This window comes from Lepeophtheirus salmonis, chromosome 3 (genome assembly GCF_016086655.4).
Source record: "Lepeophtheirus salmonis chromosome 3, UVic_Lsal_1.4, whole genome shotgun sequence".
Classification (NCBI taxonomy): domain Eukaryota; kingdom Metazoa; phylum Arthropoda; class Copepoda; order Siphonostomatoida; family Caligidae; genus Lepeophtheirus; species Lepeophtheirus salmonis.
The window spans coordinates 23,290,801-23,304,716 of NC_052133.2; the positions used below are offsets into that span (position 1 = coordinate 23,290,801).

Consider the following 13,916-nt stretch of genomic DNA (forward strand, 5'->3'; position numbering starts at 1 on the left):
TTCTACATTCAATTTAATTTAGCAATCTCATTTTGAGTATCCGACTTTTTTATGCCTCAAAAACTGTAGAGCTTCATTTAACGTGCGAGCTAGTGTATGTATGTATAGTGTACAAGCCTGGTACTACGTTATAATTGGAAATATTTTATTTTCACAGAAGTAGAATATAAGTAGTCTATTATATATAACTTATGAGTTATGACCAACTCTTAATAGTAATATCTTCTATATTAATAAGTAAATTTGTCTGTTTGTCTATTTATGTTTCTGTAATTGCACTTGCACTGATTAAGTATGAGTAATAATGTTTACTCATACTTAATCAGTGCAAGTTCTTCCCACAAACTTCCCGGCATCCATGATGACCCTGGGTGTCATCTGCAGCACTGGTGAGGTGATTTCTCCTTTCTTCTACAATCCCAAGGAAAGGGTTAACGCGATAAAGTACTGCGAAGTCATGGAGGAGTTCGTCATCCACTGAATGAAGGATACGGCCGCTGGGAGGGAGTTCATATTCCAACAAGACTCAGTCCCCGCACACATCACCATGAGGACCACTAACTGGGATCGCAACACCTGGCCCTCCAACTCACCCGACCTCAATCCGTGTGATTACTACTGGTAGGGGAAGTTGGAGACGGAGGTGTGCAAGGTCAGCCACAACAGCATCACGACCCTGAAGGTCTCCATTACGAGGGAGTGGAATGCTATCGATTCTGTGGAAGTCATCAGGGCATGCAAATCCTTTAGGGGCAGGATGGAGAAGATGGTGGCTGCTGAGGGAGGACATGTTGAATAAATTTATTGTTTAATATCATGTCTAACTTTTTCATATTAACAAATACACTCCAAATTCCATTTTTATCAAGCAGGTTGAATTTTAAGATAGTTCCAATTTATCGTGGACACCCTGTACTTTATCTAAGAAATATAAATGTAGCAACCAGCGTGTGTAGTTAAAGCTCAACACCTTATATTAAAAAAGAATAGGGGAAAACATATTTATATTATGAAAGCAAGGTCTGTCTATCTTTTTCTATGTTTTTCGACGCATAGAATCTGCAAAAAAATGAAAATTACACTCACTAGTTAGAAATAAATATACCTACATATTTTTAATTAATGGGATATTGTTCTTTTCTATTCTATTCAAATGCATATTAACTTTATGACTAACTAGTTGAAGATACCCAGCGTTGCCCTGGATTTTAGATATTAAGTAAAAAATGACAACAGAAAAATAATTCTTCAATAAATAATAAAGGTTATTACTAAACATATTAATCTTTTAATATATCTTCATGTACAAGGATAATGTAAGAACCAAGAGAAGCAATTGAAGTTCAATATTCGAAGATCAGAAGAATCCTGCATTTCAAAAACCTACATTCCAAAACTAATGTTAAGAATATCGTTTTGGATGATAAGGTCTTAGATAAAAATAAGGATATTTTGGGGCATTTCTACTCTCAATTTCAGAATATGCTTGTAGACCAACGAAACAATTTTCCTAGAAAACGGAAATTATAAGACTTTTTTACTCTTGAAAATTCACTTATCACTAATATATATATATATATTGACTGTATAATTAATGTATATGCTGTATATAAGTTGCAACTTGTATAAGTAAATTGTAAAAGTTACAATTTTTCCTTCATAGGTCATTCTAATTACCAACATTAGTTGATAGTATCATTTTATTTTGATAACTTAATAATACACGGTTATTATGTATTTATGAGTAATTTAAATGTGGGCATTTGAACTTTCTAATGTTCCACAGAATACTATTATTTTAGTAATTTTAAATAAAAAATTACAATATTATATATCAATCATCTCATTACTACTGTAAATTCTTCATTTAAAATTATTCATCTCATTTTTTGGCTGCAACTTGTACAATTTGTTATAGAAGTTAAAACTTGTTCAAAATCACAACTTGTACATAACATATACACGTAAAAAAAATTGTTTTACCGCATTATTACTTATAATTAAGGGATTATAATCCGGCTATTTAAGTATAATAAATTTATGTGTAACATGGTGTGAAGAGAATTTGATCTAATACGTACTACAATATACATATATTCAATCATGATGAATTGATAAACTATAGTCTACAAACACAATTGTTCGAATGATTCATGTTCTCATGTGGATATAAAAGAGGCAAATAGTTGAGGAGGAGAATATAAAATACATTATCATCATGTTTATATTATCATTTATCATATATCTTCAGAATAATGACTAGGTACATAATATATTCTTATGTATGCAATAGTAAATAATTGATTTCCCTATTGACCATTTTTAAGCTATAGATTACTTAGACAATTAGGAATAAATTAATAAATTATTGCAAAGAGCTGAATCCCTTACATTTTTGATGGCATGATGTATTTATATAAATAAAATAAAGTTTTTGGAGAATACTTTATAAAAATGATAAGAAAAGCCTAACCATTGAAGTGGTTCTTGAGATTTGTTTTGATTTTCGATGTCAATTTAGAAGCTTATTTTTTGTGTGCGCCCTACGTTAGACCCCCGAAATATACTCAATTGTATAGATGGGAAAATATCAAAAGATAACAGTTCAATGTTAGTATTTAACATAACTTATATTGGATTTATAGAAATAAGTACCTTTATGTTTACAATTACATCATTAGATTTAACTTTCATGTCTTTTTTGCATCGTTAATTTAATCATTAAAATAAATACGTTTGAGCGAAGTAAAGATGCTTATTTTGGTCTTGAATTAAAAGTATAAAGATATTTTGTAATGTAAAGTATAATTCAAAAATAATAAATGAATTAATGATATAACTAAATGATAAGACGAATTCAGTAACAGATGTCGCTAGTAGTAGATTCTATTGAGTAAGAGAGAGAGAGAAAGAAAGAGAAAGAGACAATATAAGAAGGAGGAATATAAAAAAAACTCCATAATTTATAGTGTAACGTTGAGAGTTGACTAGAAGTGTGTGCATCGGGGATTTTATCCAAGACCAAAGGCTCAGTCAAGGTTTAGGAGTCTTCCTCTAGTACTTCCTTCCAATAAATGGGGTAGTGAATATTTACAAAATGGAGGAGGAAGAGGAAAAGACTACCTTTCATAATATTTGTTACTTGGGATGTCGGGAAATTGAAAAACCCGCGGATGAGGGACTCATCAGTGATATCATCGGAGATTTCAATTCCAAAATAGATGGAGAGGCTGAAATAGTGCTCTCTATTCCTAAGTCATGCACTGGCTACGTAACGCAAAGTATCAATGATGAACAAGATCATGATTCCATTCGATTTAATATTTGCTCTATTCGATATTTTGCATTAGGTATAAATAAATCTTCATGTTCCAGGAAATGAATTTCCTTGTATCCTAATGTGCATTCATTACTATTCATCATTCTCCCATTATATATTTCGCGCGAAGGGAAAATTTCTTATCGTCAAAATTTTAATTTAGTGCAAAGTAATTATATTTAGAGTAGAAGTTTAGAAAGGAACATTGCATTTTCAGTAGTTTTAAATTTGATTCATTTTTAAATATCTGTGCCACGTCATCGTTGTTTTTTAAATACATGTTATATTCGTTAAAAGAAAAATCTTAAACACTTTTTAATTGATAGGCATTGACATTATATTACGGATAAAAAGAAAGAGACAAAGGGGCTTGAATGATCTATTTATTTTAATTTTGAAGTCTTATATTCATGCATCTTGTTTTCCATTGTTAATTTAATTATCTTATTCTTTTTTAAATTTAGGAAGAAAAGAAAACTCAGAGGAAATTGTTTTGCATTTTCGCATGTCTTGCCAGATCAAACTTTTGAGTGTCGAGCCTATCGATGTTCCCAAGATAATATTGTGCCTCAAATAAGCAACTTGTTTGCTAAAGCATTTCAAAATATCGATGCTTTGCCACCCAGTCAGGCTTTAAATTTGGATGTGGAGTATTTTAAATTTGATGTCTATTTAGAAATACAAGAATCATGCGAGAATAATACACCCAATGTTCATGGATTCAAAGTAGTACCAAGACAAAAAGGTCTTTTGAAACTTCGTTCAAATGTCGTGAAAAAAGTGATCATCACTGTTAAACAATGTTCTGAGAATAGTATGAGATTTCGTATTGAAAGATGTTTTGGTATGTTAGTGAGCCCAGGAAATAATGTTCGACATGTAGATATGCAGCTTTTAGAGAAGGTAGTTATGGCTACATCAGCCTCAGGATCTGTTATTATAACTGGTACATGGGATCCTCGAGAATCCGCGTTTGCTTCCCTGAATAAAGAAACAACACCGGAAGAGCCTTCAGTTTTTATGACTGCAGCTGCGGACCTTGTCGTTAGTCAAATTGCAGAGCCTATTCGCTTTGTTTTCGAGACTAGAGCAGCCATTTATCCCCAAACTGAAAGATATTGGTTTTACGCACTTCGCTCTTTACATCGTCAATATTCTGTTCAACTAAAGCGAAAATCGAAAGGAGATGATTCATCAAGTTCAGATGGTTGTGCCTTTGAACTTGTAGATATAAAAATATCAGAGGAAATGGAAGTGAAACAGCCATCAAGTTCTCTAACTCTTCAGTTAGCCAATTCTATGGCATCTTATGTTCGTTTTCCTGGAAGCAACAATAATTTGGAAGAACCTGCGAGTCCAGTAGGAGAATGGGGAGCAGAATCTTCCGGAGACGATGAACCATTACTTTCTGGGTTTGGAGAGGTCTCGAAAGATTGTACCAACTCTGAACTTCTTTCTTGGAGTCAAGTTCTTCAAGAGTGGAATTCCAACAAACTTCCATCAAAACAATTGGCCATTTTGGTGAAGAAAGGAATCCCCGAAGCTCTAAGGGGAGAGGTATGGCAGAGACTCACGCAGACGTCAGAATTACAGGATAATATTGTCGAGACTTATAAAATACTCAATACCAAAGATTCGCCAGATGAAAAAGTCATTCTTCGAGATATCCATAGGACGTTTCCTGCTCATGATTTTTTTAAAAAAGAGGGTGGTGTTGGTCAAGAAGCACTCTATAGAATTTCAAAAGCCTATTCAGTTTATGATTCCGAGGTTGGATATTGTCAAGGTCAAAGTTTTTTGATAGCAGCTTTATTATTGCAAATGCCGGAAGAGCAAGCCTTTGGAGTTTTAGTGAAGATAATGCACGATTTAGGACTAAGGAATATTTTTCGTGAAAATTTTGAAGAGTTACAAATGCGTTTATATCAACTGGATAAACTAGTTGAAGCCACACTCCCAGATCTCTGGAATCACTTTGCTAAAGTTGGATTGGAGTCGCATATGTATGCATCACAATGGTTTTTAACGTTATTTACTGCCAAATTTCCTCTCTTTCTTGTTTTTCGGGTTATCGATGTATTCTTATATTTTGGATTTGAAAGTATTTTTCAGGTAAACATTTTTTCTATCATATTCATTGATGAGTTACACTAATATGTCAGAAATAACAATATTATATCTCCTGTCAATGAGACTGCAAAATCTTATTATTTATTTTAAATTGCCAATTATAAATACTAACTCTTTCTATTGGAGTTTAGTTTCCTTCTTTCTCAAAAACATGATAAATTGAATTTTCTAAAGTAGAATCTGTTTCCATTAATTGATATTGTGGCAAATATATGGAAATTTCAATTAAAATGGCTTTTTGATGCACGTTATTCTATTGATTTTTAATACTACCGATAAAGTTTTTGTTGGAAAACTATATCTTAGTAATTAAAGGTTTTGTGATCATTGGCTCTTTTTAGTCTGATATTCAAAGGTTTTTAGTTTGGTTTTCACTCGAATTAAATCAATTTTGTTAATTTGAGTGATAAAGGGTATGTTTTAACTTTTAAGGATACTGTTGATATATATATTTTTAAATCAATGTCTACTCTTTTTTTTAATTTAAGTATATTGTCTACTTTAAATTGGTTTATCAATAGATATTTTATAAAATAGTTATCAATATATTGAAATACGGTACTAGGAAAACTGCCCTAGAGAAAATTGTCATTATTTTGTATAAAACTTCATGATAACACATTATAAATTCGCTTAATATTATTAATGACAAATATCTAAAGATATTTGTTTGTTCCATCCCTCAAGGGAGTACCTTCAAGTGTGAGTAATATTATTGCAATACCATTTCCTTGCAATTTTTTTAAATTCAATAGTATCTTCTAAGAAATGGCTTAAGAGGATTGGTAAGGAGGGTGAGGGGATAAATAGCTTAGGGTTCCATAAATATGGTTGAATAACGTCCCCCATCGGATTGGCCCGGGGGTAGTGTGGGATTGCTAAAAACCACCGGCAAAACATCCAAGGAACCCCTCTAATAAAACGAAAAAATAGTTCCAATCTCTCAGGTTGCGCTGGGTACTTGGGGTACCCTTGGATCTTTAAAAACCACCGCCAATACATCCAAGGAGCCCCTTTAATACCAAAAAATAGTTTTAAGCCCTCGGTTTGTAGATTGAAAACCGCATGTTTTCTGTCTTTTTACACTATTTAACTCTTTTGTGTTATAGGTACTACGGTGCATGCAAATAGCATTATTTGTATTTCAATAGTCATATCAATCAATGTTTTTTCTTAAAATTTGTAATTTCCCATTATTCATCATGAAGATTGAACAAAATACGGGAAATTTTCCTCCAGGGCAATCTTCCACGTAAAATACTTATAAAAAAGTCTTAATCAAGTCATGATACAACATTTTAATTTATCAATTTATTTTTTTCAGGTTGCTCTTGGTATACTAAAACTATCCCGAAAAGAAATGTTGTCCCTAGATTTTGAAGGCTTAATGAAATACTTTCGAGTGAATATTCCTAAACGTTATCGAAGTGAAGATCATGCCAGATATTTGATGGCAGTTGCCATGAATATTAAATTAAAAAAACTTAGAAAGTATGAAAATGAATGGAAAACTTTTAAAGAGGCAGAACGTGCGCGAGAGGATCCTGTTGTTCGATATGAAAGGGAAAATAAGCGCCTTTTAAGTGACAATCTACGACTTGATACAGAGAATGATAACTTAGCTCGGCAATTAGTTAGTTCTAAAGTACTCATGAGGAAGGAAATCGATTTTTTGGAAGATTCCAAGGATGAATTTGAAAAGGAAATAAGGTACCTTAGACAAAACATGGATGAAATCAGTGAAGATAAAAAACGTCTCGAGGAAGAGACAGAAAATCTTAAAACTGTACTCAAGAGAGAGCTAGAAAAGTTGGAAAGAGATTTAGAGAAAAAGAACAGAGTAGTTGATGACTATAAATTAATATGTTCTCAGTTGAGTGAAAAACTTGAGCTTGCTCAGTCCAAGGCTTTGGATGGACAATCATCTCCTCCTTCATGTGGAAGCGATTCAAATAGTGAGGACTCAATTGAATCAACATATGAAAAACGCATTAGGGAACTCGAATTAGAATTGGCTAAGACAAAATTAGCTCTTGTAGAAACTGAGTGCAAAAATCAAGATCTCACTCATCAGTATAATGCCACGTTACAGGACTTGAATTCTAATGCAGTTAAAAGCGGAACTTGGTTGAGTAAAACGATAACTTCCTTAAGAGAAACAACTGTAAGAGGCTCTACTACTGCTGGTGGAGCTTCCTCTTCAAATATTAAAAAGTCTACTTCTGTTGACATTATTAATTAATCATAACTTAGGAAGGGACTTGCCCATAATGACCCATCATTTTGTTCTTTATACTTCACATGAATTTATTGGGCATTTATTACTTATCTCAAATTTGTTTTATTTATTATCTTTCTATTGTTATATATATACCTATATTATAAAAAGGTTTTTTTTCTTTGTGCCTTGGGAAAGTAATGTAGTGAGATAAAATTATTTTCTTTATATAAAACACATAAGGCCAATGTTTTCTTTAAATAATTATAAAATTATTATTATTTATATACTTTTTTATTCTATATTTGCTTCAAAATGTTATTTAGTTCATTTCTGATTGTCAGAACCTTTTATTTTATTTTATTGTGGAACTACATTTCTATTTTTCTTGGCTCAAACAATTGCATTCTTTACGTTTAATATAATAAATTCAACAAAAACAAACCACAACCATATCTGTATTTTTGTATTTTATTTAAGGAGTATTCCTATGAAGTGTAGATAAATATTGTCATTTGATCTTACTCCTCCAGATATTACATCTATCCAGACAGAATCATTTTCTTTTAATAGAACAATTGCAGATTGGGATATAGTGTTGCGATTAAAGTTGTCAGTGTCGTAGGAACCAGCAAATGTTTCTCCATTTCGTCGAAATAAGATGAGTGCGTCATTTCCAGTTATCTAAGAAGTTGACTTAAAATATTGCTGTTAATAATTAACTTAATAAATACCGTATTTGCATGAAAATTGAACAAGTAAAATCCTTTATATGGCGCAGTGAATACTCCCGTAGTCACATTAAGGCCATTCCCTTCATTAACTATACTCTTTTCATAAGTTAAATTTCCATTACATGTAAAGTCCTGATATCTATGTTAAGAAAATCTTCAAGTATGTAAAATAACTAAAATCACTTTCTTACCTCACGGCATCAAATATAACTTCAAGTCTTTTCCTTTGTTTTTCATAATGGGCTTTAATATCATTTGAATCCGCTTTAATAAATCGAAGATCCCGTTTACATTTCTTTGATTCCTTTTGAAGTTGATTCACATTGGATAGCACAGAATCCATTTGATATGAGAGGTTCTCTATCGACTTTTCATATCTCTTAAGTCTATCACGAAAAACTTCAGTGTCCTACAAGGTATTTACAATGGAAATAAGTAAAATTTATATCTAAAATGTTGCGATTATTATGTATAATACCTCATTATAATATAATTAATTACCTTCAGTACAAGAAGAATATCCGTATATATTTTGGAAATAGGCTGAATTTGATTTTGTATGAGAGCATTAGAAAGGGAAGATACGTCTTTACTAAAAGATTTGGATTGGTCATCAAGAAGTTTTTCTAATTGATGAATAAGTATTTCCAACTGATTGGCATCAAATAGAATACTTTGGCAAGGAAGTTGAGGTAAATTGCTGAATATTAATATGAATATGAATAAGTTACTCGGAATTGGTGAAAAATGCATGATTTCAAAAATGTAATTTTGAATATACACTTGTAAGTAAATTTTTTTTTATAAAAGGGTTCGCACTATGTCTATATATTGTATGAATTATATATACTGGAAGAGAAACGCGATTGATATGTTTAACTAACATTAATAAATTTACATGTTATTTTTTGCAAAATTCTTATATACATACATTTTCTTTAAAAATATATGTATATAAATTTAACAAATGTTTATATTTTACAAGTATAAAAGTAACGTGTGCTTAAATTAGCTTTCTACTCTTACGCAATAATATTTTCACTACATAAATGCTTATAAAGGATAGCATCTATATATCCCTAATTTCAAGATATGATAAATTATTATGAAATGTCTAATAAATTAATTAACCTCATTATCTCTTATTTTCAAGTATTTTCTTATTTAAAAAAATGATAAATAAATTCGGAAATCAAACTGAAAAAGTAATTGATTTATTTTCTTCCTTATTATGTAAGACATTGCCTTTTAAATTATATCTGTATTTACCTAGTTTTGTTTTGAGGTCCTTTACCTACCTACATTTACCAGAATGAATTACGTATAATAGGATGAAATGTAATTCGTATGTACGTAATTTGATTGGTGCAGTTTATTCTAAAACGTCGATACTTTTATAACATAAAAAATAATATTATATCATTCTTATTCTATTGTGGAAGCTTTTTCTTTTAAATGTAATATTTATTACTTATACCTATATTCATTTACAATTTATCAGGCAATTTTTCCATGGTTTAAAATTTTTGTCTTTTATACTTTATTGTGGTTGAGATTTTTAGTAAAGTATATTTATTATTTATTTTCTATACATAATATTTTTTTAATGATAATTATCTCATAATTGATGAGATAATTAGATTTACAACTTTTTTTAAAAAGTAAACTCAAAAATTATATCGATCAGTAATAAAATTTGGTCAAAATATGGATTTATTTATGCCCAAACTTAAAACTTTTGATTATTCCTTAACTTACAAACTTGCAATTAAAAAGGTTGATTAATAAATATTGGATAAGTTCCGGATATTTAAATTTTTCAATATTAAGATGACCGGATTAAAAATCCAGTAAATACCCAATTAAGATTAAGTTTAACAACTATTTCACAAGTATCTTGTTAGGCATAATAAAGAATCCTACATAGTAAAATAATTGATACGTGTGAAAAACAATGATAAAATGTATTTATTTCAAAAACAGAGACAAATACACACTTTAGACATAAAATAAAAGTTGTTCGTAAGATTATGTTTCATTTTGATCAGACAAGATTCCTAGGCTTTTGAGGGGAAGTTTGTTTATTTGCAAATAAGTTGATTTTTTTTTTATAAATCAAGATCTATTTCTCGGCTCTCAAAGTTTTTTATGGTATCGGTTGTCGATTTGAAAATCTTAAAAAATATATATTTTACTAATGGAAAAAGAGAGAACATATATTAAATATGAATTAAAAAAGGGAATCAAGTAAATGAAGAAGAAGGGGATTAGCGAGTTAGACTTAGTATATATCTTAATTATTGTTGAAGAAAGAGCATGCCAAGTTAGCAATGATAATGATAGTAAATAAATTACAAGGTCAAACATTTGAAAAGAAGTGCTTTATATTTGCCAAAATCAGTATTTTCACATGGGCAATTATATGTATCATTTTCAAGAATGTCAAAAGGGGGTGCAGGTTTGTTTATATTTACAACAAATAGACAGATAACAACAAAAAATGTTGTATAACAGGAGGTTTAACAATAGAAATTTTCCTATTATATATTTATAGTTTACAATAGATCGTTTTAGTTTATAATTTTAACATAAAAAAATAAAACAAAATCATTTTCCACCATCTTATTGAATATATAATTGATTTTCTGGGTGTTTAGAGAAAACAAAGATTCAATATAATTTTATTTAAACAATATCCTTATTTTTTACTACAAGAATTACAATGAATAAATGAAAAATAAACATTATTTAAAAGTAAAATCAATTTTTTACCAAAAAAAAGGAGAGTCGGAAAAATACTAATTATTTAATGAGACACTTGCTTACTGATATTTTTTCTATATCAAGTAAAATATTTGTCGATGACAGGAGGCAGACTTTTATAATGGTTATGTCGAGTTTCTTAGTGCCGCTTAATGTGAGTAACTTTCATTTTGGATTAGTATGCCTATATTTAGATGATTATCTATGATAAGATGGATGGTGGGCCGGTCAAAATTCACTCGTGGGCAAATATTGCCCGCGGGTTGCCGACCTCTGTACTAGTATATATATTATTTTGGAATACATTTTTTTAATAATTTATTATGAATGAAATTTTTTTTTAGTTCTAGCTTCTAACTATACTGAAAAACAAAAGAAACCTCGTAAACAGGGGACTTGAAAAAATAATAGGTCTATTTTTGGTGGAGCAACGGTAAAGTATAACTAAGCTTCATTGCCATTCGGACCCTTGCCTATTACTAGTATCGTTTTTCGTTGACTTTGTATGTATAATAGTGCTGACTAATCATGAATCAAATTAATATTCTAATTAACTTCATAAAAAAGAAATTATAATTTTTCTTTATTTTCTACCTACAGTTGCTGCAGTTTTTTTTTTTTTTTTTTTTTTTTTTTTTTTTTGTAAATATATACAAATAGGTCAAAGAAATACATTTTTACGTTATCTATCGATTAGGAACAGATAAGTTATGAATTTTTTAACTAGTGGATTTTTAGACGCAACAAATAATCACTCAACCTATAATGTAGACACCCCTTTTCCCATAAGAGATTAATTAAAAATATAGTTATAAAATTAAAAATTTGTATATTTTTTAATTTACAATTCACGTTGCAATAGCATTTTTGTCTACCGGCTCCAACACACATTTATTAGTATTATTTAACCTATAGTTCACAAAACGGAAAAATAACCCTTTTAAAATGTTGAACTGCAATATGTCTGACCTTTAAAGATTTCTTTGAAAATCACATATTTAGTATATATGTATATTTTTTTTTTTATACAGACCCATATTTCGAACTATATAAATCAAAATTAATGATTATAACAATTAATAAAAAACATGCCAACATTCGAAAAATAAATCATTTATTAAGTAATCTTGAATACCAAGGTGCTGGATAATAAAGTTGTGTCGCTCACGACTTTTATAATTTGACAGAAGTAAGCAAGCCCATTTTAATGACGTCACATATGTGTGGAAAATGCTAGCCCGTACTTGTATTTTGCTCTAGGATTACAAGGAATCTAACTCAAAATGTCAGATTTTCTACTTGCAAACTGGGCCTGGCAATATATAAAGGCGGAATTACATTTTATTTACATACTATACCCTTTTATGTATGAAAATAAAAAATAGGTGAACATTTATCTACGTTTATGAATATATAGTACGGTAGATAACTATTACTATTTTGCCTTGTAGTTGTAAATTTGAACAACTGCATCTAATCATTTGTAAATATTTTTTCATTTTTCTTTAGATAAGTGATATACACCATTATTTTAATATTAGTTATAATTTTATAATAAAAAAATCATTTTAGCGAAGAAATCAATTATATATAAAAATAAGTTGATATTATTTTTTTCTTAACATGATACGCTCATGTGAAAAAAATAAACTTACAACTAAATCTTAATTTGTTATTTATGTTGATATAGAGTTTATCTTGCCAATAGAACTGAAGATGATATATTGAAAAAGCCTCTGTTGCCTTGTGATTCATATTTTAGTAAATATATGAATAATACTCGGGAAATCAGATTTTCTAAAGATTTCCCCCTTTAATATTGCTTGCAATAGTTTGTAATACAGACCAATAATAGTTCTATAACTAATAATATGAAAAATTGAAATTTCTACTCGCTTGACAGCGATCAATAAGATAAAAAAAAAAATTAAAGAGAACACATCAATGTTTTCAGTAAAAACAGTATAATTATAATTTATAATTATCTAGTATGGAAAATATTAAATAATTAATTTATTTGTTTTGAGTTTTGCGTGAGTAATATTCCAATATGTTGGCAAGCAATTAGGCTTTTTGGAGAAGGATTCCCGACTCAATAGGTTTGGGAATTTCAATGACATTCAGATATTTCGAGAGAAGTTAAGAGGTTTCTTATATATTTTGTTAAGCCCATAATCACTTAACCTCTCCAAATAACTATTTATATGTAATAGCAGAATAGAATATGTTTTATAGACCAAAATTGTTATCCATACCATGTTGAATAAAGTTCCTAAAAAATAGGTCAAATCCAAAAAAAATCAAATTAAATGGAGGATCTTATTAAGAAAATAATATTTTTTTGCTTATTATTTTCAATGCCTTTATATTAGATTAAATCTTAAATTATTACAATTTAAAATAAAAAAATGCGTTTAAAAAGTTAAATTTTGAATAATTTTCGCACTTAAATTTTCTTATAGAATAATAAAAAAAAGATGCAATGTAAGGTTGAGAAACAAAATAATGCTCCGAAATTAAATGTAATGAAGTCGATTATTAGATTAATCTTAATAAGTAACTTATTGTTTTTTGGTAAAAAGATCAACTCCAATTGAAATTTCATGTCTAGTGTTATTGTTGTTACAGATTAAGACATCTAATCTACTTATTTATATTTGATTTGGGAATTTTTCGTGCCACCTTTTTTATTGTTTATGTATTAAATACTTAAATTAAATGTAGTTGCCGGCATCGCCTGAAGTTTTTAGGC

At 29.4% G+C, this 13,916-nt stretch overlaps 2 protein-coding genes across 2 annotated transcripts; one reads left to right on the forward strand and one right to left on the reverse strand.

The window, feature by feature from the left end:
* Positions 1-2,895: 2,895 nt before the first annotated feature.
* Positions 2,896-8,117, forward strand: GAPcenA (GTPase activating protein and centrosome-associated). Its single transcript, XM_040708763.2, has 3 exons — positions 2,896-3,350; positions 3,784-5,431; positions 6,774-8,117. The coding sequence occupies exons 2-3, from the start codon at positions 4,136-4,138 to the stop codon at positions 7,689-7,691; spliced, it is 2,214 nt and encodes a 737-aa protein (XP_040564697.1). The 5' UTR covers positions 2,896-3,350; positions 3,784-4,135; the 3' UTR covers positions 7,692-8,117.
* LOC121114717 (uncharacterized) lies at positions 7,939-10,623 on the reverse strand. Its single transcript, XM_040708765.2, has 4 exons — positions 8,903-10,623; positions 8,593-8,810; positions 8,402-8,540; positions 7,939-8,351 (listed from the first exon to the last, which is right to left on the reverse strand). The coding sequence occupies exons 1-4, from the start codon at positions 9,152-9,154 to the stop codon at positions 8,139-8,141; spliced, it is 822 nt and encodes a 273-aa protein (XP_040564699.1). The 5' UTR covers positions 9,155-10,623; the 3' UTR covers positions 7,939-8,138.
* Between the last annotated feature and the right edge of the window lie 3,293 nt (positions 10,624-13,916).